This window comes from Manacus vitellinus, unplaced genomic scaffold, assembly GCF_001715985.3.
Source record: "Manacus vitellinus isolate BGI_N305 unplaced genomic scaffold, ASM171598v3 scaffold_22_pilon, whole genome shotgun sequence".
Lineage (NCBI taxonomy): Eukaryota > Metazoa > Chordata > Aves > Passeriformes > Pipridae > Manacus > Manacus vitellinus.
In genome coordinates, this window is record NW_021939632.1 from 2731668 (window position 1) to 2759196 (window position 27529).

General features: G+C 39.7%; 1 protein-coding gene across 4 annotated transcripts in view; it reads left to right on the plus strand.

The window, feature by feature from the left end:
* The first annotated feature begins 499 nt into the window (after nucleotides 1–499).
* ZNF148 (zinc finger protein 148) overlaps nucleotides 500–27529 on the plus strand; it is a 40387-nt gene continuing 13357 nt past the window's right edge. For 2 of the 4 annotated variants that reach the window (XM_008922944.2, XM_018072637.1), the window contains exons 1-4: nucleotides 875–1241; nucleotides 22386–22731; nucleotides 23945–24070; nucleotides 27120–27243. In XM_008922944.2, the coding sequence (XP_008921192.1) occupies nucleotides 22402–22731; nucleotides 23945–24070; nucleotides 27120–27243 (580 nt within the window). In that variant the 5' untranslated portion in view covers nucleotides 875–1241; nucleotides 22386–22401. Of the gene's footprint in view, nucleotides 535–874; nucleotides 1242–22385; nucleotides 22732–23944; nucleotides 24071–27119; nucleotides 27244–27529 lie in introns of those variants that run through there. The other 2 variants (XM_029959853.1, XM_018072638.1) reach the window with 2 other exon arrangements.

Sequence of the window (27529 nt, forward strand, 5' to 3'; positions counted from 1 at the left end):
TGGCACCGACCGCGGCCGCTCCGGCCCCCTCTGCCCCGGGAGCCCCTGCTGGGAGTGAGGGCGCTGGAACGACCCCGTTGGGAGCTGGGGGCCAGCGCCCGACCCGCGCCGGTTAACCCGGCACCGCCCGCCCCGCCAGCGGCCGCAGCCCCGGCGGGGATCCCGCTCCCGTCCTCGCTCCCTCGCTCCCCATCCTCCCCATCTCCTCCTCCCGCCGCCGTCCCGCCGGTCCTTCGGGCGCGTTTCCCGTGGTGCAGCGCGCGCGCGGCGCTCTGGCCGGGTGTCGCTGTCACCGCCCGCGGACGCTCCGCGGAGCAGGAAGAAGAAAAGAAGAAGAAGAAGAAGAAGGAGCCGCCCGCCGCCGCCGCTTCCCCCAGGCTCACCCCGCCGCCGCCGCCCCGCCGGCCCCCCCCGCCCGCGCCCCGCCAACCCCGCCATGCCCGGGGCCGCGGCACGGCCGCTCTGAGCCGCCGCCGCCCGCCGCCGCCCCGGCCCGGCCCGGCCGGCCGCCTTCTCCTCGCAGCTCTGCGGCCGGTAAGTGCCGGGGGGGCGAGCCGGGCCGTTCGGGGCCGTTCGGTGCGCGGAGGGAGGAGGGAGGGAGGAGAGGAGAGGAACGGGAAAGGAAGGAAGGGGGGCCGCTTCGCGGCGCGTCCCGCATGGGCCGCGCTTGGCCCCGGCGCGGGGAGGCCGGCGCGGAGCGGGGATGAGGAGGCGGCGGGCGCCCTCCGCCCGCTGTCTCCGCCGCCTCCCTGCTCCTGCCGCTCCCGCTCCGCCCGCTCCCCGGCCGGAGCCGCGGGCCGCGCAGGCCGCGCCGGGGCGGCGGGGATGGGGCCGGCGGGGCGCCTGGACGGACGGACGGACGGACGGACAAAGAGCCGACGGACGGACGGGCTGGCAGCGCGTCCCCCCCGGCTCCGTGCTCCCGGGCCGTATCCTCCTGCTGCCCGCCTCCCCATTGTTCCCGGTGTAAGATAGCTGAAGCGTGCCGACCTGCGAGCAGTCACTCCGTTCGATTTTATTTTTGAATAACCTTCTCAGAGTCTCCTCTCGGCTGCTCGGAGGAAGCTTTTGCAAAGCACCCTCTTCTCCCCAGCGTCGGGAGCTGCTAACAAGTGCCATTCTGGAAGTGGCTTGGCAGAGGAAGGGGGACCAGTAGGAGTTAAGGAGAAATTAGTTGGGCTTCAAACACTTTCACTCTTCATGGTCTTTCCTTCCCCAGTTCCTGCCAAACCTCAGCTGGGGTGAGTTGCAGCAACATCTGCATTAAGCTGGTTCATGAAAAGGAAAGACATTTATGTTGCCAACATAACTCATCTCTCTGATCACTTTGTTTTTGTGAACTGTTCAGAGCAGCAGCTGTGAGGGATTTTGCATAATGATTAAAAAAAAAAGGAAGATATGTGGAATCCAGTAATCACAACTTTAGTCTTGCTTTAAAGGTCTACTTGGAGCATGACCTCCCTCTCTGTCTGTATACACGTGATGTTCTGGTCCAAGAAGTGTTAGATGGGAGAGATGTCCTACTCTTGATGAACAGCATCTTTGCTGTTGGTACAGGACGAATGACAGAGGACTGTGGTTTTCTTTTTTGAATAGGATCTCAGTTGCTTTGTTTATTTGCTGCACTTACTCACAAATTTCAGTAGTACTTTTAAAGGCTTGTTGGGAATATATGCCTGGGCCTGTCATGCTTCAACATCTTGGAGTGCCCATGTCAGACAGATTTCGTTGTTGCAAGTGGTAGAAATTTGTAGCCATTCTCCATGTGTTTGGTGAATATGCCTGGTGGAGGGAGGAGGTAGAAAACTAGTGCTACCCTGTATCAATTCTTGCAAGTGTTCTTATGGTTTGCTCAGAAGCAGTCTAGATAAACCAGTGGTCCGATCTGGACTTAAGAAGTTTGCATACCTTCAGGCAATGTTAGTTTTACAGTGTCCCACTTCCAGTGTCTGGGATCCGTGCCTGTGTCCAGTGACAGCTGTCATCTGCAGGAGTGTTGGCTGCGCCGGAAGCTCCAGAGCTCGTGAGGCCTCAGTTTTCCTGTGGATCCTGTGGGATCTGCAGGCTCCTGGTACAGGGTACACACACATTCACAGGAGAGGCCAGCAAACCCTGCTCTTCTTGAGGTTGTTTAGGAAAACAAAATTAAGTTTTCAATTGCGCAGTTTCCTGAGAACTGTTGTCATGGCCTTTCGTGTTGAATATGCAGCTGAATGTGTGTGTGTGTTCAGTTTCCAAAAGCGTTTGCTTTGTAGTTGTTTCTGGATGTCTGCATGCAGCTCTTCCCAAATATACATGTAGTTAGTGAGCTCACATAACTGAATAAAGCTAAAAGAGATGAGTGACCTCTTGCATTTAGGCTGTTGTGTGCACGTGTACTTCTTCTGTCTTTGCTCCTGAGGCTGAGACCTGAGAGAACAGATGTGTATGTACTCTGTGCTTTTGTTATTGTCCTTCTTGTCCATATGTGTTTCATGTCTACTCTGTTGCAAACATATTCTGTCTATGGAAGATCCCTAATATAATGGATTATGAAATCAAACTGTTAAGTAAGTAGGTAGCTATTTGAAGAACTACAATGATTTAAAAAAATGGAAGAAAAATTACTCAGAATGTGAAAAGTTATATTTCAGGCTAAATGGTGCACCTGAAGGAACACATGCTTGGGGAATATTACTATGTAGCTTCTCAAAATACAGTTTTCCCTCTCAGTTCGTGTATACAAGTTTATTTATATGAGGATTTAAAGTGCTGTGGAGCATGTGTGTGTTCTGGAGACAGCTGGTGGTGTAAAAACATCGAGGTTGGAAGTTCTTACTTCCAGCTGAGAATTTCTGTGTACTGGTAGTGTTAGAATTGAACTATGAGAACGCTAAGAATATATTACTCTAGTGAATTATGGTGATGGTACATCTTAAAGAGTTTAGCTCACTGCTAGGTAAGTTCTTTGCACCACAGGTTCAGTAATGTAAATTTGCAAATAGTGGAGTTCAGGGTGTCAGTTGTTAGTGTAGGGGTTTAGGTTAAACATTTTAAAATGTACCATTGAGGAAGAAGCATTTCTTGTATTCTGGTATTTTGGGGAAAAGCAGGGTGGGTTTGTTTTTTGTATCTGCTGTTGGAGATTTGTGATTTTTTTTTTTTTTTGTGCCTGGGATATTTGTAGAGTCTTCCTCTGCTGAGGAAGACTGTGTGGGCTCTTACAAATGGAGACCTGTCTGTACAGAGCAGCTTGATGGAGTGGGCCTTAATCTATCAAAACCACTTTAAGTGGTTTAGCATAATTTGGGATTAAGTTTGATTTAATTTTGGCTCTAATATAAAATACATTTTTCTATGTGAAGTAACTGAAGTTAAATAAGAAATAGTAACATTGTGATAATGTCTGTGATAAATAAAGATACTGTTGTTACCCTAAACATGAAACTGAAGCATCCAGCTTTCTTGTCCAACCTTAACAATGTCTTGTATATTAAGTGAATGGGACAAGGACTGAGAAAAGTAAACACCAATGGAAATATTTTTTGCTTTGAAGACTCTTAAATGAATCTAACAGAGAAATAGATAGGTTTTATTTAAAATAAGTACTTTGTGTGCCTCTGCCTGGCATTCTAATGATAGCTGCCTTTCAAATGATGAAATAGATTCAAGCCTTCAGCTTGCAGTCTGATCTGCATAACTGAGTGTTTAAAGACAAATGTGGTCCCACAAAAGCTCCATGGATGTAAGCAGACATGGGTATCTGCTTCTGTCAGGTTGCAGGGCTTATGTGAGGGATCAGTACTGTGATTAAGTTCCACTTTAATTTGTTTAGGTTTTTTTGACAGAAATACTTTTGGGGAAAGTGTATTTCTTGGACTACTGAGATTCATGAATTTTTTTTTCTTTTTTCACTTCTGTAAATTGGAATCTATGCAGAACCCCCTGCACAGTGTTGAGTTTATACATTTAACTTATTGTTTTTTAACAGCTGAGACATAGCTATTGACAGGCCATGTCAGCAAAATACAGCCACTGGCTATAATATATAGCTATAAGACAAGCACAAACTTCTGTCTAACAAAGGAAAATCCATTCAGATTTTCATGAGATTTATTTTCATTTACACAAATGCTGTTAGTTACTTTATTTCAATACTTTATTTCAGTACTTTCCAGTGAAGTTAAAACACAGCTCCCATCTGTTTAGCTCATTAGTTAGTACTCTGTATACATTTTAAATATACATTTTTTATCATCCACATAGAACAGAATATTTTATACATCAGCAATAGTGCCATAAACTACAGAAGTGGTAAAATTTTAAACTATTTAACTTACAAATTATTGTACAAATTAAAATACAATAACATATGTGAGTATTCCAATATTATATATGATTAAGTTATCTCCCCCTGACTCCATATAGAGATATTTTTCATATATCATTCAGCATGTTGGATAAAATATCTGGAAAAATCTGTAATATGTTCTCACAAAACTTGATTATAAGTGTGTCCTAAGGGGAAATTGGCTGTCTTTTAGAAAGACTGTGGAATCTACAACATGCAGAAGGGTTAGAATCTCCTGATAACTTCTTCCACACTGTCAGAATGTTATTTTGGGAGATAATATAGAGACTAGTACTGCTTTTGCTCAGAAATAATTTTTAATGTACTCTTAGGATATTATCAGTGTGTTAATGTATTCCAGGCTATGATATCAAGAGGCAACAGTGAGAATACTGTAATGTAGTTAATATATTACTAATTTATATTACTTCATGATTTCACTGCACTTTTGAAAACAGCAAGACACAGCTCAGTAACAGCATGTGTATATGGCCTGATCGTGCAATTGATATACTCTACTGGCATATTAGTATCACAGTATCTGCATCTTGTCATGGTATGTGCAGAAAACCTTAAGACAGTGCTGTCTAATTCTTCCCTTATGACTAGGATGACATTTTTATAAGCGCAGAATTAAACAGTCTGATGATAAAATGAAATCTGTGTGGGAAGAAGTTCTAACCTGCAAACAGCAGTAGGGTATAATTTATGAACAGCCTATCAAATATAAACTGTCTAGATCTCTTGCACTGGGAAAAAAACCCCCAAGAAAACGACATAAAAACCAAAACCAAAAATCCAGGTGCCTGTAAAATGTCCGTACAATTTCTTGATGTAACATGTGATATTACTCATGCCTAAAGCTGTTATGATATCTGTGTGAGCTCAGCTATGAGACTGATAAGCCTTCTGCTCTAAGATTGTTTCAAATGGCAGCTACATCTATAAGGTTAAAAGATGCCCATTCATAAAAATTTGTACAAATTTCTTAAATGTTTATGTAGTAATTTTCCCATAAAATCTGTATTAATTTTACTACTTATGTACCCCAACACGGACATAGAAGGCATCATTAGAGAGGTTTACAATGCCAGTAACAGCATGACCAGGTCGTGTTACCTTAGTGCAAGAGGTGAAGTGAGAAATACTGATGCTGGGCAGGTTTGACATAGTCACATGTTCATTAGCACTGTTCAAGAAAGGGAGAAAAAACAACTTTTTACGCACTGTGAATGTTAACTGCTATGTGATTGTCCTGAAAATTTGTCAGATTTCTTTTTTTTCTGTTGTTAGGGTTGTATATGAAACAAGGAAATGGTGATAATGCTCCTAAAAAGCATGTGTGCACATGTGTGTGTAAGACATTTGTAGCATCTATTTATGATGATGTCTGGCCTAAAGCTCTAGTCATGGAGAATGAGAAGTGTTCAGCATAAAGTGAGATTTATTTTGCCAAACAATAAGCAGCATATGATGTGGGTTAGTGCCTGGGATGTCACTGGGGAGGGGCAAAGCCAGTGAGCAGCTTCTAAATTCACCATCTTTCTCAGGCTTCCTTGGGTAGTGAAAACTATTTAGCCTTGCTTTCAACAAGTGATTCTGTACTATTGCATTGCAGACATTCTTCAGTTTTTAAAAGGGAGGACAGAGGGAGAAAAATGAGTATTTAAGCCAAGAAATGAGTACATTTCATGGGATCCATGGATGATTTTTTTAGTCTGTAAGCATTATAACAGTCAGAATTTCCAGATGCTGTGGATGATTTTAGAGTTTCTCAAGCAAGAGTGTTCTGAATCAAATTACTGTCTCTGTTGCTGACCTCCTAAGGCATGATTCTCCTCAGGTTAGGACCACTTAAACAGTAGTTTTTAACATAGGTCACTGTTATATGTCAGTCTCTGTCAAGTGAAATATATGTGAGATGAATGACAATTGTCAGGCTTTTTAAGTTGGGTCATTTATAGCACTGAGCAGGTCTAGATACATCAGTAGCTATATACATAAATTTAAGAAATGTTCTCCTTTTGTTTCTGTAAAGTTTCTTTTAGCAAAGAAGTTCTTCATGATAGGTTGGTAAACTCAACCAACTCCCTTTTTGCTGGAGTAACCTTACACTGCTTACCTTGAAGAAAATTTTTGTAATGACCACTAGATCAAGTGCAAAAGGAGGTGGTGAATCCTCTGGGTACCAAGATGTGATACAATTATTTTAGACCACAATCACTTGCAGATTTTCCAGACATGCCCATGGAATATTGGTTTTCAGCTTATGTGTTGACCTCATAACCAATTTTTTTGAAGGTAAAGTCTAGTGTGAAGGTGCCCTGTGTGAATATTGCTTTAACAATATCAAATAAGAATGAATCATTCATATGGGAGAAAGACTGCTGTCATCTCTCAAGGAGGAAAGCTTTATTAGGCTGTGGTTCTCAGGAGCTTCCTCTGTCACTGGTAAACCTGACAGTTACACTTAGTGATGAATTTTCGTCTGAGTCAGCAAAAAGATGTCAAAGTTATGTGATTGTCTTCTAGGGAGCAGGAAAGCTTGTATTGTTACGGGGTGTAAGGAAGTGAGGGAAAGCCACTTGGCTTTAATGTTGTTTTTTCCTGGTAGAAAATATGAAATTTTCTTTTTAAATGACTAGAAAAGAATTTTTATGTATTTAAAATGTGGTTTTTTATGATCACCAAGGATGAAATTAAGGGATTGGGGGGGGGGGGGAATAAAATAGAGTTTGTAGAAGAGGAGCACGCAGAGGATGATCATCCAGTTGTCACAGTATTTTGCTGGAATATGTAGAGTAGGTGGCAATTTGTAGACAAAACCAGTGGGCTTGTTGTCTGAATCTGACAGTTAAAAGTAGATCATGCAAACCAGGCGTGTTCAGGCTGGTGCCTGTTAGGAACCTGTACTCAGTGTTACATACACTATATTGGATCAAATATAATGCAGCTTTAAGTGGGAGTTTACTGTCACTTTTCAAGGAACGGCAATGTAAAGGGACAAGCTGACAGAAAACCTAATCTCTCAGTTCTTTGCATGACCTTGCAGTTTACTGTCTAATGTGCCTTTGTATCCTCTCTGGATTACATTCCTTATAGGTCAGAGGACAGGCAGGGGGCTTTCCACAGTTGTGGTGGTGATGAGAGTATGGCTGCATGTGTAGAGTTACATCTTATGTGCCTAAAATTTGCTGTAACTCTGGACAACTCTTCATTTCCCATGTTTGTTTGGACACGAGTTCAGCAGAGCAGTTTGGCTCTGGTTCTTGCTTCTTGGGTACGTGGGCATAGTGATAGAACAAGGAGGAATGTCTGTAAATTGAAACAGGGTAGATTTATATTAGATATTAGGAAAAAATGCTTAACTTTGACGGTGGTGAGACACTGTAACAGGTTACCCAGGCTGTGGGTGACCCGTCCGTGGAAATGTTCAGGGCCTGGTTGGATGGGGCCCTGAGCAGCCTGGTCTGGTGTAAGATGTCCCTGCCCACATGGGAATTGGAACTAGATGATCTTTAAGGTCTCTTCCAACCCAAACCATTCTAGGATTCTATAATAAGTTGTTGCCCTTTTACCTCATGGGATACATCTGTGCATTGAGGGAACCTGGGTGAGTGCAGCTGCATCAGCGTGTTCAGGGCTTGAGGACTTGAGACTCTTAACATGGTTGGATGAGGAAACAGTATCTAGAAAGCAGTCCATAAATGCAGAATGTTTTTTTCTTTCATCAGAATCTTGTAAGTATATTTTTGCACTTTACAGATTGGTTTCCTGCTTGCTTAGTATTATGGGTTGTATTGAATGTCTTTCACTGAGACTTGGCTTCATCATGAAGTTATTTGACTATGGGTTCTCAGAAATTTCAGACCTTTTTGGGATGGCAGCTCTTAATTGTTGGTCTGTGAGTTAATGGCCTCAAGAACCTTCCAGATTTTTGTTCCTAATGATTATAAGAGTTATTATAAACACAGATCATATCTTTTGATCAATCTGAATTCCTGTTTTAGTGTATTCTAGGACTTAATTAGTGAGAATTAGCTGCAGGGTACCAAAGTTATTGAGGTAGAATCCAATTTCCACAATCTTTTTATTCAAGAGGGCACAGTCTTGAGGAGTCTGAGTTTTATTTTTTGGATTATTTTCAATGTTAGTTAATGGGCCATCATATCTGTGTTATTATTGTTCCTATAAAATAGTTTCTAGGCATCTTGTGTTTTGGCTTGCCTTGATCTGAAAATGGGCTTAAGTGCCTGAAAATTGTTTGAGAAATTTAAAACTGTAATGAGGAGTAATTACCTTGGGGTATGTGGTAGAAGTCAGTGGGATTCCTTGTTCATACCATCCTTGAAGTATCAAGGGAAAGAGTTATCTGGAAGTTCTTGTTGGGGTTGTGGATAGCCTTTTGAAGAGGATACACTGCAGAAGCATACTGGATTTAGTAGTTACTTGATTTGCCTTTTTTTTTTTCTTTTTTTTCTTTTGAAGTGAGGATCAGCCAGATTAAAAAGGCTGACTTACAATTCTGGAATTTTATGTAAGCAGGATAGGAATAGTTCTTAGCTGATTTAATCTGACCACAAGTGTTGGTTATCAGCAGGGAGGTGGTGGGCTTATTGCTACAATGGGGAAAAATATCCTAACTGTATGGAAGGATACTCTTCTTGGCAAATTTACATGGTCTGTAACATGCTTGTGTTCCAAGAGGGGTTTTGAGAAAGTGACCTAGTTGCTCACTTCCATGATTTTAGAGTTTATTTCTACTCCTTCCCCCTGTGGCTGATCTCATACGGTCTTTAAATACTAACATGTGTCTGTTTATGTGCTGACTCTTCTGTTTATGCTTGATGAAGGTGCTTGATACTGTTCTGATGCTGTTGTATCAGAGAGTGCTGGTTAGGCCACAACAATCCCTGACTCCGCTGATGAAAATTGCTCCTTGGTGCCCAGTTTGTAATTGCTGGAATATTTTGAAGAACAGTGATAGATTTTCTTTTTTGTTTCATTGTTGGTCAGTGCTCTCCCTGATGGAGCATCACAGCATTGTCTGCTCCTTGTTTTTCATCGTGCATTAAAGGAAAGAAAGGGCTGCCACCAGAATATACAGTTCAAGATGGTGCTTCTAGTGATACCCAAATCATTGTAATTTTACTGGTTTTATATTCATATACTGCTACCATCTCTGAAGGTTCCAAACACCTTTTTGGAAATGTCTTGTGCATTTTGATCACATTTTGTCACCTGTGATTCTTTTTCTTTCCTCGAGGAACTACTATATGGGCTTATTTATTCTACTGACTATGTTACATGTGTGTTGCCTTGTGTTTATGTTAGTAAAAGTGAAGTACATATTTATGTTCTTGAAGTAGTTTATTTTCTCTCTTTCATGTTTAGTTTTGTCATTTTTAGTTGCTAGGTGTATTAGTCCTCTGGAATAGGTAGATCCTTGAAAGGCTTTTTTTTTTTTTTTGTATAGGTAGAGTAAACCTGTAAGGTTTGAGGAGTGGAGCAGTTAATAGAGATCTGTGTCTTTAGCTTTAGAAAGGGCTCTTTCTGATCTTCTGGCCCAGACTTTTGACCCCACCTTTTCAGGTGGGTCTGAGAGATGACCACTTAGGGTAAAACTGTAGTATTTGAAAAACAGTATAGAAAGTATAGGATTTGCTTTGTCTGTCTGGAGTGAATCTTCTACTAAAGAGGTATTCAGTCTATCATGTTTTAGATTAACTGGATTATTTGAGGTAGATGAAGGGTATGTTTGAAATATAGCTGCAATGAGATAAATATCCATTAAAAATGAAGCTACCTTGAGGTATGACACTGCCTCCTCTGCAGGTTTAGATAAGAAAGTGTTCCTTGCCAATATCCCCATGAGAAAGGTTAGTCCACAGAGAGCCAATGATATTTTGCAGACTTTGTTTCTAGATGTTACACAGAATGTAATCGTACCCCAAGTAAGTTTGCTGTAATGAAGTTAGGGAAAAAATGTCTACTTTGTGCATGGTGATGTGCTGAAGTTGAAATTGCAACTTGGGAGAGTGATTCCTGTATTCTAAAATACTTGCATTGCTCTCACAACCTGAGAGCCCATGTTGAAATAACATTTTCAAATATTGAAGCAAGATCTAGAAATAATCACCCGTGCTCTCTAAGATCTGTTTTGTTGTTATTCATGTCCTTCTCATTTATGGTTTAGAACAGTGTTGTTTTTTTCCTCTTAAGTTTTCCATATACTGTCAAGTATGTAAATGAAAAATGTCTTCCAGAACCTCTGAGATCACTTTTGCAGCTAACTTCCAGGTTTTTTGATCAAAACCTTCTTGATTATACTTTCATTAGCTTATTGTCCAATGTTATTTAGTCTTTGTGTATGCATTAAGTAATTGTCCTGAATTTTTCTGTAATTACTATTTTTCTTTAATGCACATAGATGGCCTCTTAGAAAATAATGAAGCTGAAGTAAAGATATTACAAGCAAAGCATGCTTTTAAAGGAGCAATTTTAGGTATAAGTCAACCATGCAAGCATTAAAATGACAGCATTGAGCTTTACCTATGCCATTTAATTTTACCACCCTCATTACATCACTAATATATTATACCTTAATATTATACTTTAGTATTTAGTGATACTAAGTAGCCCCTACCTTTTTGAATGCATAGGAATTGAATAAGCAGCTGCTCTATACTTTGCTTTCTTCTCATTGCATAATGCATGTTCCCTTACTATGTTCTGCTTAATCCTTCTCTGAAGGCAGAATGAGTATATTTCTTTGTGAAATTTCTGTAATGGTTATCAGTAGGCTTGTGAGGGCCTCATAGGTAGTTCCTACTGCTCACTTCACATCTAAATCAAAGGTGGGTCATTGCACCCAATTTAGAGACAAGGAAGTGGAAAGAAGGAGCAGGGATTTGCCAAGATAACAGATGTGGCCAAAAGCAGTGGCAGAGCTGTGAAAAGAAGCCAAATCTCTCTCAGTTCTGTTACATTGTGGTGGTAACCAGTGTTTCTCTCTTCAGTCTTACTGTTATGCTTACCTTTTCTTGATGACAGTCCTGCATTGGAGTGCACCCATTCCTCTCATGATTCTCCACAGAAGTGGCTGTTCCATGTTAGTTGGAAACACACTGGTTGGTCGTGCTTTCTGATCAGTCATTAAGTCCTGGGAGAGGCGAGACTGTCTCACCCACCTCCTCACAGTAGTTATCAAAGTAACTGCAGTAGCCTTACCTGTCCATCTGAGAGCTGCTGCCTTCTCCCCTCAGCATTGTGCTGGCTGCAGGAACAAGAGCACTATAAACTGATTAGTTCACCCTTGTGACCTGTATTGAACATTGCTTATTATTACAAGTATTTTAATATACCTCAGGGAAAGGAAATGGATATTTCTTATTTTATGGCTGGAGAATTGGTGTCTGTGAGTAAGATGAAAGTTTGCATTTGATACGTGTGTCCATTGAGCTCTTTAAGAACTTTTTTTTTTAAATAACAGCATTGCATTATCTTTGTATTTTTAAAGTATTGTTGTAATTGATTTAATTGCAGCCTTGAGTACTCAGCATTTTAGGTGAATTTGACCCAAATGTGTCAGCATAAGCACCCAGAAAATGTGGAACGTATAATTATTGATCACCTATTTTTAAAAAGTTTTGGTAGAAATGGCTTGTGTAGGCTTGTATTCTATTTTGCAAGGTAGCAAATGGTTGTGGCTTTCTCTTCATGTGCTCTGTGACTCATTTACACATTTTGGCATTTGCAACAAATGGAGCAAGGGTATTATAAACTATCTTACTAGTGTCACCAGTTTTTATGGAGCATTCCATGCAGTGTGCTGTAGAAAAAGATATATCTATATCTAGATATAGATACACACACATGCATAAATATTTATGATCATTTTATTAAAAAAAAATTAAAAATCAGTGCCAATAGGCTGGAAAGGTGAATTATGATGAACCAAGGTACCCTAGTGAAGGCAGTCCCTGAAACTTCTGTATGTTTGCATGCAACTTCTTGTATTCTCCCGGGGGGGAGGGTGTATAATATTTTAAATATTTTTAAAAAGCAATCTGGAAAGAAACACCAGAAATTTTGTATACATATATATGGAGTCATAGAAGGTTTGGGTTGGAAGGGATCTTAAAGATCATCTTGTTCCAACGACACTGCCGTCGACAGGGACACCTTCCACTTAGATCAGGTTTCTCAAAGTCCCATCCAGCCTGGTCTTGAATGCTTCCAGGGATAAGGCATCCACAGCTTCTCTAGTCAGCCTGTTACAGTCTGTCACTGCCCTCACAGTCAAGAATTTCTACCTAATATCTAATCTAAACCTTCCTTCTTTTAGTTTAAAGCCATTCCCCCTTGTCCTGTCACTACAGGCCCTTGTAAAAAGTCTCTCTCCAGCTTTCCTCTAGGCCCCTTTTAGGTGCTGGAAGGCTGTTCCCTGGAGTCCTCTCTTCTCCAGGGTGAACAGCCCTGTCTCTCTCAGCCTGTCTGCATAGCAGAGATGCTCCAGCCCTCTGATTATCTTTGTGGCCTCCTCTGGACTCACTCCAGCAGGTCCTCATCCTTCTTACGTTGTGGCTCCAGAGCTGGATGCAGCACTCCAGGTGGAGTCTCATGGGAGCAGAGCAGAGGAGCGGAATCCCCTCCCTGGACCTGCTGCCCACAGTGCTCTGGATCCAGCCCATGTCACAGCTGGCTTTCTGGGCTGTGAGCACACATTGCTGGGTCACATTGAGCTTCTCATCAACCAACACCCTCAAGTCCTTCTGCATAGGGCTGCTTTCAATCCATTCTGTTCCCAGGCTGTATTTGTGCTTGGGATTGCCCCAATTCACTTGCAGGATCTTACACTTGGCCTTGTTGAACTTCACAAGATTCTCACAGGCCCATCTCTCCAGCCTGTCAGGGTCCCTCTGGATAGCATCCCTTCCCTCCAGGGTGTCAACCACACCACACAGCTCAGTGTTGTCGATCCCACTGTGTGTGTCACCAGCAAAGATGTTAAACAGCACTGGTCCCACTACCAGCCCCTGGGGAACCCCAGTCGTCACTGCTGTCCACTTGGACATTGAGCCACTGACCACAACTCTCTGAGTGCAACCATCGAGACAATTCTTTATCCTCCAAGGATGAGGAATGTATGCACACATACATACAGACCTTTGCCATTTGAGCCAGTAGGGTAACAGAGCAACAGTGGGTTGTCATCTTCTGTAAAGTAGCACTTTCATAGTGCTAGTGATGAGTAGAGATGCTTCCCAGATACTTGCACATAGTAGACGAGTGGTGAGACCCAAGGAATTTAAAGGCTTGTAAAAATAAAAAAATCACATTTTCAAAAGAGGAATGTATTTTTCTTCTCTGTTTATTTTTAAGGCGAAAATATGTGAGATGGGCTGAGAGAGTTAGTCTGTGAATGCTGAACAGAGAAGGGTCCACTCCTGCACCGTGTTCTGACACACTGTCATTGTGGTAAATCCAGCCAGTGAGTTAACCTCAGAAAATTAATAACTGGGAAAAAAAAACCTGCCAGGCTGTTGGAGTGTAAACAAGTGTGTCTTTATATGAGGTTGGAGTAGGCACAAAAGATAGGCTGAACTCTCAGAGTTAGGAGCAGGAATCAGGATTGCCCCTTTCAATGACCATTAGCTGTTAGATGGGCTCAGCTTTGTGTTAGAATTGCACTGTTATCTAAATCAAATAGTAAAAACATTTGATACATTATCTGAACTACTTTTATGAAGTTTCAGCCTGAGGCATGTGATACGTGGAATTTCACAAAATTTTCACCAGTTGGACTGAAGTTATGTCTAGTGCCTGTTTTCCTGAATATAAATGCCATTGGAAGTCCCCAGAGTGACCACTTTTGAGTGCCCAAGTTTCATGGTGCAAGGGCAGAAATTCTGCATTGTTCTTTTGAGGTTAACTATACAATGCTGGAAATTCCCAGATAAACTCTCAAAAATAACTATTTTCTAGTAGGTTATAATTTAATGCCACAAAACCAGTGGCTTTTTTTTCCCCGATAAACCCATAACATTTCCTATGATTTTTTGACTATTTAAAGTATGTTTGCTACATTGATGACATCCCTGTGGATTTTGACATGTAACCGTGGCTTTGTTAATAGAGTATCAAAAGCTTTTCAGTGGGTACATTTGATAATAGATTGTGGTTATGCTGGTGATGATCGAACAGAGATTTCAGGATAGGAAAGGTGGCAAAGATTTTCACGCGTGGATAATTTTATGCACGATAAGTAGATTTTCCATGAGTAATCCTGTTGATTGTAATAGGACTATTCACAGCTCAGTATGAGTGTAAATCTTGGTGGGATCAGGCCCTGTACTGGCATGTGTTCAGCAACATGGAGCACTTAGAAATAACTGTGCAACAAGTCATAAGGGTGTTTGTATCATATGTTGCCTTTCAGAATGTGTTGATTTTATGATCTGTGAACCTTTTCAGGCTGATTTATGTTTGATTACTTTCATTTTGCAAGTCAACACATTCTGATTCATTCTTAGAAACACTTGTGTGTTAATTTCAAAGTCATTCTTTTAGCTGTGTCTTATTTTTCTGAGTAGGGAGAAGAGATAATTTTATTTACTGTTCTTTATTTAGAACCATTAAGTAGGGTATTATTTTTTACTTTCTAGGCTTCTGCAGTATGTTGAAAATTGAACCTTTGATATTGTGAAAGCTAGCTGTGTTTCCTTTTATATTGGACTATATCCATATTTTAATAGTGCACATAAATATATTTTGTGATGTGATGAGACTATTCAACATGTTTCATGGCTTGATAGGGATTTAAAGTGGATGTTAGAAATCTGTTAAGCTCTGATTTTTTTTCTTTCTTTTGGAGGGGTTTATGTTGATGGCAATTTTATTCATGGAAATGCTTAAACATTAGTAGTTTTAAGTATGCTATTAAGCCATGTTGCTATCTCTTTCTTCATTAGCATTAGGACTTAGGAATTACAGAGTTAGTGGTGACTTCTACGCTTCCTGTTAGGAAGAAAGCATTTGAGAATGTAGATAGACATTTTTTCCCCGATCTGAATTTGGCATAGCCATTGGGTATGTCTATCTGCAAGGTGTTCATCTGTGTGTGTACGTTGCATTTGTGGAGCAGTTTCACAACACCCTTTAATCTGATCTGACCGCTGACCGCTGCTGAAAGAATCAGTCCCGTTCCCTCCTCCCTGATTCTTCACTATGGATCTCCTGTAAGCCTGGCCTGCTCGGTCCCACTGATCCAGACAAAACCTCATGGCTTTTCTGGGGGTATGTTTTTGTCCAGCTCCCTTCTCAGTTGCACAGTGCTATGCTCAGCCCAGAGAAGGCAGCAAGGAGGTGTAGTGGGGAAGAGGTGCAGTGCACAACCCTTTGAGCAGGTAGCCCATGTCTCAGATTGTTTCTTGTGGCTGTATCATTGAGAGTTGGGTAAATAAGAAAACACACCAAATGTCCCACTGGAATGGCCTATCTGTTGTAGTTGATTTTATAGAAGTTTGGCTGTTCAGAAAGGTTTTACTAGTCATGCCACTAAACTACTCTGATTATACAGTGATTGGCTTTTTTAAAAATTCAGAATAAACCTTTCCAAAGTGAATTTCACTAAATAGGGAAGGAAGAAAATTGAATTCTGTGATAGAATAAGAATGTTCATTTAGGGAGTTGTATAGATTGTATATACATTATGTTCATTTAAGTTTACAGTTTAGCACAAATCATTGTAGCATGACCATAGAGTTGAGCCCTAAGAAGCTGAGGGTTTCCCCAGATTGTGTTTTAAAAAGCTTATTCTGTGTGCATTTTGCACTAGTAACCTTTATACATTTTGTGGTTTGGGCTCTGCATGCACTCATTCTTCCAAAGGCTGTTGTGGAAGCAAGGATGTGGTAGGAATGTGCTCAGGTACGTGTTCTGTAGCTTCAGGTATTTTTTCATTAGGAAGTTTGCCTTGTCTTATCTTAAATGAAAGCAGACTTCCCAAAATGTGGAACTGAAATAATGTAAGGTGTACATTCCAGTGTAAGGTTACCCTGAAACCATATAATACCTCGGACTGAGCTCAGTGTCAGCTTTTGTGAGGGAATCTTGGAGGTAGATGTTTTTGTCAGAACAGTATTGAGTTGCTAAAGGCAAGTTAGAACTGCTGTTGTACATCCTGGCTGTTGTGTTTGGGTTGTTGTATCTTCGAAAATATGGTCAAATGGAGTTTATTGCTGTACATGGAAGTCTCATTTCTCTCTCAAGTCTTTGCTATAATCCTTCAGAAGGAGCTAAGGTTTAAACCGTAAGAATAATTAAATTTCAACAACTTTCTTTCCCTGTTTCCCTCAACCTTCTTTCATTCCTTTTTGCCTTGGAAAAGTAGGGAGAAGATAATATACAAAAGAAGGTGGAGTGGGATACAGATATAGAAAGTAAAAAATCCTGCTTTTTAACACTTAAAAAGAGAAGTATTAGTCTTGAAACAACAAAGACTTTTCCAGGACATTGTTTACAAATAGAAAAAGTCCATCTTTTAAAAAACAAAGCAAAAACATTAAATTAGTTCTGTTCTACAAATAGATATTAAACTGCAGATGATTTTTATCTTTTGTCCCTGTTGTTAATCCTTAAAACATTTTTTTTCTCACCTCTCATAAATAGTCTTTTGAATCCTAACTACAGAATTAATGTGTTTCTGCACATATGAATTTTATTTTTAAAGTGAATACAATTTGTATCTCTGGGTACTTGCTCATTCCATCAAATAATGCTTTACTGCCTGCTTAAGAAAAGAAAGGAGAAGACAGAATAACCCCCTACCCACCATCAGTCAAAGTGGAGAAAAAGAGCTGCACCATGTGTTGAACTTCACTGGCAAACAAGTTTTGCTGCTTTCCTTGAGGGTCTCTGTTCAGCTTTACTTCGTAGCAGCCACCATCCCAGCAGACTTTTTGAACCAATTAATGTTTTCTCTTGATGGTGTTTTAATTTTTGATTCTTAATTGAAATGTTGTCATGCTTTTCATTTAGTATGTTTTTGTTTAAATGGTTGTTTCTTTAATTAGGAATACTGTCTTTAGTGCTCAGTTCTCCAACTTACTGCACCAGTATTTGGAAAAACTGATGTCAGGGTTACTGAAATGAATAGTTCTGAAGTACAGCCGTAGGGTTTGGCGAAGCAGCGGTTTCTGAAATGAAGCGATGTGGTTTGCTGGATGGGGATGTTCTGCAAGCTGTGAAGTACCCTTTGAAAAGAGAAGGTGCTGAGATGGTCCCATGAGACCTTTTCTGTGCAGTCCTTCCCCTTCCTTTCTCTCCCCTTCCTGTACCCAGGAAGCTCTGCCTGTAGACACCTCTTGTGAGATGCTTTTCCTGGAGTAAAGGCTTGGAGACCCTCTCCAAGCAGAATAGATACTTTAGAGATTTTATTGACAACTCTTTTTCTGTCAATTTATAGAGAAACTATATGCACTCAAAGAAAAATTGTGAGATTACTTGGTGAGGCTTAATAGAAGTTCTGAAATTCCATGAAAAACACAACATCTTATGCCAAGAAATGTGCATATGTGTGTATGTGGTTTGTATTTTTGTGGCTTCCCTAGAGATAATCTCAAAGTAAGTTGATCTTTATTTTACAGATGCATCTTGCACTTAAAATATGTATTTAATATTTGCAGGCTTGCTAAAGTGTGCTTGTTTGAATGCTTTTAACTTACATCCTTTATCACACAGTCATTCTTCCAGGCACACTTCGCCTCATCTTCAATTTAAATGATAGGATTCCTTTTATGTGAGCCAAAAAGGTGTCAGTTGACAAATTACACATGTTTTACTGAATTAATTGCAATTGGGATGCTTCTTGTTTGGATTAATAGCCTATTTTTGTTTGTGGTTCTTTGTTTTAAAACATTACCTGCAGCGGTCACGTAGCTTACGTTGTGTTTAGTCATTTAGAATATATAGCCTAACCCTATGAGTTCTCATTATTTTTCTATGAAAACCCAGATGTTTGAAAGCCTGATTTAATAAGCAGTGCACTCACTGCACCACTTCTGATATGACTCAAGATCATGACTGGAAAACAACTTGAGCGCTTTTAGTTGCATGACTCTGCTGGACCTACTAGTCAGGGTGAGAAAGAAACTGTTTCTATATCCTTTGCAACTGAGAGAACCAGCAAGACCAATAAACACCAGCACGCAGCTGGCCTGTCCTCTGGGCAACTGCTCTATCCCGCCAGCTGTCCTTGGGTTCAGCATGTCACAAATCTTCCTGCCTCTGTTGGTGAGAGCTCTTCTGCACTGTTAAACACTCAGCTTCTCTGTCTGCCTACCTTCCTGCCAGGAAGTAGCTTTACATCCAGGATTTCCGGAATTCATACCTAATTTCAGGGTGATGTGGCAGTATCCTCCATGTGGAACAACCTTCTGTGCTGTTTTTGTCAATGGCCTGAGCAGACAGATTAGGGCCACCATGTTCTCACACTTGATACTGTTTGTTCTCCCTTGAATGTGTTTCAGCATCTTGAGTTTTTGTATTTTAGTACCTGTCCACGTCATTGCTTTGGAGAATCTGCAGTGAGCTTATGCTGTGGTATTTCTGTAGCGTGGAACAAAAGCATAGTGAATGACAGTCTGTGTGAGATGTACCCTGACTGTGGATTAACTTGGGATGAAGGCTGAAATGAGCAGATGTATCAGTTTATTTTCCTTGGAGTCTATCTTTCAAGCTAGATATTTAGAATGCTCTACCAAAAACACCAGTCTTGACTTTAGGTTTTTGCACCATCTTTTATCAAATGATGGCTCCATGCGAGGCAGATTCTTAAAACTTCAGTTCTGTCTCACATTTCTTACTTGGCACAGGATGCTCCACACCAATAAGACGATAAATTCATCCTCATTTTCTTCTTTTAGGATGTTGTTGCAAGATCTCTCTGGGAGATCTGCATTGGTGGGAAAAATACAGCCTTAGCACTCTGCCAGGTTTTGTTTGTTTGTTTGTGTTATTGCTGAGAAACTATCAGTATGGTTTCCCAGTTACCTCCAAAAAATACTTCATGGATTATATAATGTCTGCAGGTGGCTGTGTGGCATACCAGACCTGCATTTTCCCTGGAAGACATCTGAAATCTCATTCTCTTACTCTAAAATGGATTGATTTGAAAGTAAACTCGTAACACAGCACCACCTGAGCTCACTCAGGGCATTCTTTATGCATTCTTGTTGTCCTTATTTGAAAACAGGTACTGTGAAAATCAAGAGCATGATTTCAAACTTCCTTATGTTAGAATTGCAGGAGAACAAAAAAGGACCAATTGCAAACATAAATGTTCTGAACAGTATTTTTCCATGTTCTTCTCCCATCAGAGGTGATTTTGGTCCCTAAAATGGGCTTTTTATGTAGGAAGGAAGAATAATAAAAATATTGATGACATTTTCATATATAAAGAGATTTAGCTTGGTGACTCTGTCCTCCTGACTTCCAGCAGAGCAAGGCTTACTAAAAATAATAAAGTATTTAACTGAAAAGCTTCTTTCTTTGGCAAGCGTCTTAACTATTGAAACTTGTAGAAGTCAGACCATCCTGTCTGTCAACCTTTCTTTGTATTATTCAGAAGTTCAGAACCTTTCACGATAAAGAATAGAGACAAATGTTCTTTCACTTTTGAGTTATAAGATGTGAGTTGCTATCAGAGGGTGTTAATGGGCTTTTTACTTTGTTGGGGTGTGTGGTGAATTGTTTTTTTTCTTTGTTCTTTTAAGAAATTGAGTTAGTTTTACTTTCAGAAGGTTAAGAATCAGTAGTAATATTTGAAATACAAAAATATTTGAAATGAGATTGAGATTTTTCAGATGTTTCTGCTAGTGGCTTCCATTCCTACCATGTTCTCTAGGATTTCACCTAAAGAGAAACCATGATCTATTTTATAAACTCAGTGTAGTTTAGTATTGAGTCTTCACGAATGTGTGAGATACATTGAGAATTTTCAAAATATTTTCCTGGTGAAGGAAATTATTTAGAAGGGGATCAAATAGATCAAACTGAAAATGGAAATTTAGAGATTTGATTTACATTTGCTTGATCGAGTCTGTTTTGCATGGGCTGTAGTGGTGCAGTTCTGCAGGGTGATGGCCCCGATGGTTTTAGGCAGAGAGATCTGATTTCTTTGGTTATGAGTTGTCATTGGGAGCTGCAGGGAAAGCAGCACAGCCTCTGACTTAAGACTTGAATGGAGATGGAGCCTTTTTCTGTGGTGCACTCCAAGGTGGATGGAATTTAAAGCAATATGCCAACACCACATCTGTATCATAATTCTGAATGCATCAAAATCAAAGGTGCTGACACTGTCGTAATACTCCCTAAGATCCCTGTCTGGTGCTTTATCTGGGCCTGCTGTGTGTTGTCCAGCTCCACTGTGTTTCTACTCCCACTCCTGTGTCTGCTGTAGCATTTGTATGTGTAGCCTTTGCCCTCCAGCTGTGGGGAGATAGAGGAGTGGAGGAAGGATGTTTTCTCTGTCTGTCTGTTGGTATGTCTGTCTGAAGGAGCAGGCCAGGGCAATGTGGAATGGTAGGAGTTATGGGCCTGGGGAATAGGGTGAAGGAGCCTGACTGCTGTGGCTGGACATCCAATAAGCCAAGGAGAAGAGTAGTAGAACTATCTTGCATATATAACTAGTAGAATGAGAAGATGCTGCCACTTCCAGCTTCACAAAAGCCTGCCATTCTATGTTAAAAACCAATTAATAATGTCATGACACTTGTTGGAATATTATGATTTTATATCTGTCTGTGTAACATAAGTCAATTTAAGGGTATTGCTTTTCATGATTGGAATTTATATTTCCTGATTAATGCTCCAGCTTAGTGGAGGTAAAAGAGAATGCGTTTTTTACTAACAGTTCTGACCTCTCTATAGTCTTTATGTGATATATACCTTTAGCCAGAAAATTGCATTTTCATAGAATCACAGAATGGTTTGGGCTGGAAGGGACTTTTAAAGACCACCTAGTCCAACCCCCTGCAATGAGCAGGGACATCTTCAACTAGATCGGGTTGCTCAGCCCCATCCAACCTGGCCTTGAATGTTTCCTGGATGGGGCATCCATCACCTCTCTGGGCAACCCCTGCCAGTGTTTCAGCACCCTCACTGTAAAAATATTCTTCCTTATATCTAGTCTAAATTGACCATCTCTTAATTTAAAACCATTACGTGTTGTCTTATTGAAACAGGCCCTGCTAAAAGATTTATCCCCATCTTATAAGCCCCCTTTTAAGTATTGAAAGGCTGCAATAAGGTCTCTCCAGAGCCTTCTATTCTCCAGGCTGAACAACCCCAACTCTCTGAGCCTGTCAGCATAGCAGAGGTGCTCAGCCCTCTAAGCATGTTTGTAGTCTACTCTGGGCTCACTGCAGCAGTTTCACATCTTTCTTCACTGTGTCCCCAGAGCTGGATGCAGCACTCCAGATGGGGTCTTGAGAGTGGAGGAGTATCCCCTCCCTCAACCTGCTGGCCACTCTGCTTTTGATGCTGCCCAGTTTTCTCTCACTTGTGGATATTAAGATGTTCCAGCAGCTACAATATGCCCTGGGGTAGCAGCAGTGAAAGGGCACAAAAGGGACAAGGAAATAGGGAGAACAGGACCAAAATGAAAGAGGCATTTGTAAAAGACAGTCAAAATGGAAAAAGGGAACAGAGTAAAAAGGGCACACAGGAAAAAAAAATAGAAGTTTTCTAAGGGATAAGAAGGAGGATTTAGCTATCATTTAATTACCAGAACTTTGCCAGTAGTCAGAGGGTACTTTGGTTTGAAACCTTTTATTTGAAAGCGTTCAATTGGGTACACATGGATGTGTGTGAAAGGAGAATCTTTCTATGTTACACCAAACTATCCAACGTTTGGCTCTTATTCAGTATCAATTTTAGGAGTGCATGTGTTTATGTTGAGTACTGACTTGAGCTCTTATAAAATGTTTTTAAGTAAAAACTTTTAAGCAAGTGCACCAATTGTAGATGTTTACTATTAAAACTTTCTTTGTAGGTAATTGCACTTAAGAATGAACATTGAAGACAAGCTGGGAGGATTATTTCTTAAATGTGGTGGCATAGACCAAATGCAGTCATCCAGGGCTATGGTAGGGATGGGTGCAGTATCTGACCAGTCTGGAGTATCGAGAGAACGGCAAGAGGCAGTGCTTCAAGATCGGACTATGCCGCACCAAGAAATTCTTGCAACAGATGAAGTGTTACAGGAAAGTGAACTTCGACAGCAAGAGATGATTTCACATGATGAACTCATGGTCCATGAGGAGACGGTAAAAAATGATGATGAAATGGATGCGCAAGATAGACTTCCTCAAGGGCTGCAGTATGCTGTTAATGTCCCTGTAAGCAATTTCTTTGTGAAATATTGGAGAAATTACTAGGAAGCTTGATCTGGTAGTCTAATCCTACTCTGGCAAGAATCTATTAATTGCTTGTTTGGATTATGATTATCAAAATATTTATGAACGGGTGCTATTTCTGAAAATGTCATTTGCCTCTGGCTGTGGATAAATTTTGCCAATTAAGTATAATCTTTAAGTATCTGTTTTATAAATATTTTATAAGCAGGCTGCTACCATAGAACTAATGCATTAAAATGTGCTCCTTTAAGTATATTCAATGTTCAAGGGTAACTACAAACCAGAATAAATAGTGTTATTAAAAGGTGCTTTTTATGCTGTTTATAGTACTATTTAGTTGCTTTTGCTATAGGAAGCATCTTGTGTGTTTTTAAGGTATGTGGACGCTTAGCAATTGCATTCACACTGCAGGTTGGACTGTGACACTTCATACATGACCATAAATATGCCCCTCCACGATATCTCATAGAAGGCATACCTTGGCTTTCCCAGAGAGCATGTAGATGACTTCCTTTCGAAAACAGAGCATCTGCCTGTAATGCAGCACATCATCACTGTTACCCTTCAAACATAAAGGACAATTACCAGGACTATAAACATAGATAGCCTTACACACGAAGAATAACCTTCAGAAAGGTAGCACTGTTAAAACACTTCTCTGTTAGCTGCAGATCAGGTGGTTCAGGTGTTAGAAAAATGTAAGAGTATCATGGTCTTTTTTAAGGGTCACATTAAATGAAGATTTTTTTTTTTCCCCCAAAACTTCATTTGAACTGGTCTTTTTTTTTTTTCTTAAAAAATACTTCTGTCTTAAATATATAATAAACTATTCCGTTAAATCTTGCATTGACAACAGCGTGGACTAAAGTAAAATAGGTATGAAAAACTGAATGGTTTTACAGATGGAAGTGATTTTAACATAAGAACTGATCTCAAAATCACCACAGGTCAGGAAAAAAGACCTTGGGAGATGAATGAAAGGATACATCAAAATGTCATTGAGGAAATTAACTGTGCCCTTTTTATTTAAGATACATATTATTCCTTTCACTTAAATTTCTGAAAGAATGAAGCCAGAAGATAATTCCCTTAGAAAAAGGTTTTCTGTTTCAGCAGTTTGTCATCTTCTAAAATTGAAAAATTGCTTTTCTGTAGTGAGAACCTTACCTGAAACTGGCACTTGGTATCTTAACAGATCAGTGTAAAGCAAGAAATTACCTTTACTGATGCATCTGAACAACAGAAACGAGACAAAAAACAAATACGAGAGCCAGTAGATTTGCAGAAAAAGAAGAAAAGAAAACAGCGTTCACCAGCAAAAGTAAGACATTGATTTGGCAAAACCAAGATTAAAAGGACCTGAAGATTTGGTTGACTATGACTAATTTCATTAGCATTTGAAGTAGTTAGGCTGGAAATTGTTTGTTTGCTCAGTAAAGATGCAGTTCTGAAGTTCAGCAGAGACCCAAAACAAAACTGATATAACAGTGTTTTTCTTTGAACTCTTTTTAGCAACATGAACTCTTGACATATTTTAACATCTGTCTCTCCAGGCAGTTCTCTCTCCAAATATTTTTTTTTTTAAATTATGAGTCAGTAGCTTTGTAGACAACTTTTAAATCATTACTCTGTATCTATCTAATAATAGTTGTGCTTTTCTGTGAGCCTGACAATTTTATATGCTTCATGCATAGTAGTGAAAAGTTTTAAAAAGAAATCTAAAATGGTAGTTTTGAAAATTCTAAAAAGTTTACTAATATATATAAAATAATTTACTGGTAGGGAAAATTCCTGTGGTCATAATCATCTTCATATATGTATTTATTTATATCAAGAAATTCTTACCATAGCTGCTGGTTTGTTACTTCAAAATTTGTTTTGTAGATCCATTCGTGAAGAGTATGTACCCCTGTATGTCTGAAAACAATTTTCTCCTATTGAGAAGCACTTCAGATAAAACCAGAATCATTTCACCTCATGAGGTAGCAGTGCTGTATCTTCTAGTAAGTCCCCAAATCAGTGTTAACCTTCAGACTTAAAATAGAACATATCCAGGCTGCTCTGATAGACAGAAATCAGTTATATGTTATCACACGGCAGCATTAAGATAAGCCTACTCAGAAATCAACCCAAACTGTTTATACATTGAAGGAAAACTCACCGTAACAGCAAGAAAATCTCCCAGACCTTTTTGTTGCCCTGGGAGCAGGACCTTCCAGTCCTCCCCAAAGCACTGTCAGATAAGGTTGCACTTGTAGTATTCTTGGAAAGTTGAGAAATTGCTTCAGATTGGGTGTGGAAGCAAGTTCCAAATCCTGTGCATTTTCTTCTCACTTCTCCCTTTGATAGAAAAAGGAGATCTAGGTTGAGTACATCCACAGATCACTTCCATGGAAACATGGCAAGGTAGGAGAGGCGTGTGTCCCTCTTTCTACAGACGTGAACTTGCATGCTTCCTTTTTATCTCCCAATCTGCCAGGTTTAGTCTTTTGAGATGACAAAAGATTGAACAATGATCAGGAGAATCGTTAAGCAGGTTGTTTTTCAGTCTCTTTTCCACTTTTTCAGACTTGTCAGAGTAGAAAGGCAGAAAAAAGCTGAAGGACCAACATAGGTGAGAGCCTGCTGCAGTTTAAGTTTAGTATTTCCAGAGTAATGGGGTTGATTTTCCCTCCAACAGCAGCTGGAACTTTGACAAATGGAAGTCAGTTAACATCCTGAAGCATTTAAAATTCTATCTTATATTAGTGTAGTGATCAGATAAATAAAAAGTCATTAGTTACTATGAATCCTGTCTCCTTTTCCCTCTTCCACGCACACACACACGTGCACACACATACGCACGCGCACACACACACACGCACAAGCTTTTTTTTGTTGCTTTTATTAGGGGAGCTGCATTGACTAAGTTAACTTTCTTCATTTAAGATGTGGTACAATGAATAGACGCAGTTGAAGAGCCCAGGTTTAGGATAACCGTGACATTAAATGTTATTCTCTGCACAATTATTTTAAAATTCCAACATAATATATGAAAAGCATTTCATAACATGTATTTAAATTTGTTTTAAAGACCCAGTCCGTTTCATCAGCTGTATGTGGTTACAGAACAGAGCTTTTACAACTGTCTCTATCTGTGACTGGAGTTGTAACATACCAGTCTTACAAACGTATGAATGTACTTGTCCTTCAGAGTGAATGCACAAGAATTTGTTAGCTCGAGACTTTCACTCTTGCTGAGTTTTGATGCAGCAGAATTTAAAGTTAGGTAGATCCTACAGTATTTGCTACTATTGCAGAGCTACTGTTTCAGTTATTGACTCTCTCTTTCTCATCACTGTCATTATCATAAAACCTAAAATGTCGTAGCTAATCAAATTGCAGATGTGTTTCCCCATCAGACTTTCATTTTTTGTTAATAACAAGGGACTAAACGGTTTTATTTAAGGTTACTTAAGCTTTTCTTTATAGTTCTGTTTCCAGTTAAGCAAGACTTTTAGAAATGTAATTTGTTTACTGGTTTTCTTATTCTCTTGCCAGAGATAGTAGAGTCTGGGTTTTGGTTTGGGGTGTTTTTTTTTTCTTTTTCTTTCTGACAAATTAGAGAAAACCTGTGATTAGCTTTATTGACTAAGGTAGATATAGTGCAATTTTTTAAATATAAGTTTTTTTAACTTTTATGAAAATAGTGGCTTTGTTTGACAGCAAAGCAATTGAGTGTGGCAAGTTGAATTCGTCAAGGAAATGCTTTAATATGTATATTGAGTGAGCAATACTTTATTGAGTGAAAAACCTGAAAGGGGAGAATGATAATACTATTTTCTTGGTTGTTTGGCTTTGGAGTTTTGCTTTTTAAAATATAATTTTGCCTCTACTGGTATTATGTAGACGTAGATAATTTATATGACTATTTTTGTTAAGTTTTAATGCCTTTTAGCAAACATTTAGAGTTGTGATTTGAAAATAGAATATAACTTTTCACTTTTGCTTTAAAGTATGCTTATCCATGGTTTAGTGCCCAGAGGTGATTTGGTTACTTTGCATCCTTTCCAACAGACGGACAAAGTAAACAGTAGCGTATAAAGTGACTCAGCTGCGTCTAGGGAAGCTCTAAGCTGATTTTCCATGAGCTGCTTTTGCCTCTGTCCTGTTGAAATATCTCTTAAATACACAACGAGACACAAGTTGGATTGGACTGCAATTGGAAATGTGTACTAGAAGCTTAACGCATAGCTTTGTAGAAATTAGCATTGTTTTACCTGAAATATTTAAATTCTCTGCATCGCAAAAATTAATGTGTTTTTTTTTTGTAGTTAATAAGACACCTTTAGAGGGTAGTGTGAGAACAAATTTTACTCTTTTTAAAATAGATCCTTACAATAAATGAGGATGGATCACTTGGTCTGAAAACCCACAAATCTCATGTTTGTGAGCATTGCAATGCTGCCTTTAGAACCAACTACCATTTACAGAGACATGTCTTCATTCATACAGGTACTGCTTGACTTCAAATTTGTCTTTTTCTACTATATAAAGAGTTGTTTACTTATGTTAAAAATGTTTTCAGCTCTATGCGAATTTCAGTTTTAAGAGTGTAGCTAACTTGGCATCTAAGCTTAGAGATTCCATGCACCAAAGTGTCAAAAGAATACCAGAAAAAAGAAAAAAAAAATCAACATATGTTTAATAAACTGAAGACCTAACTGTTTACAAGGTTTCTTTTCTTTCTTTATCAGAAAGTTATGGGTTGACTTGTAGCCTAAGTGCCAAAATTGACCCC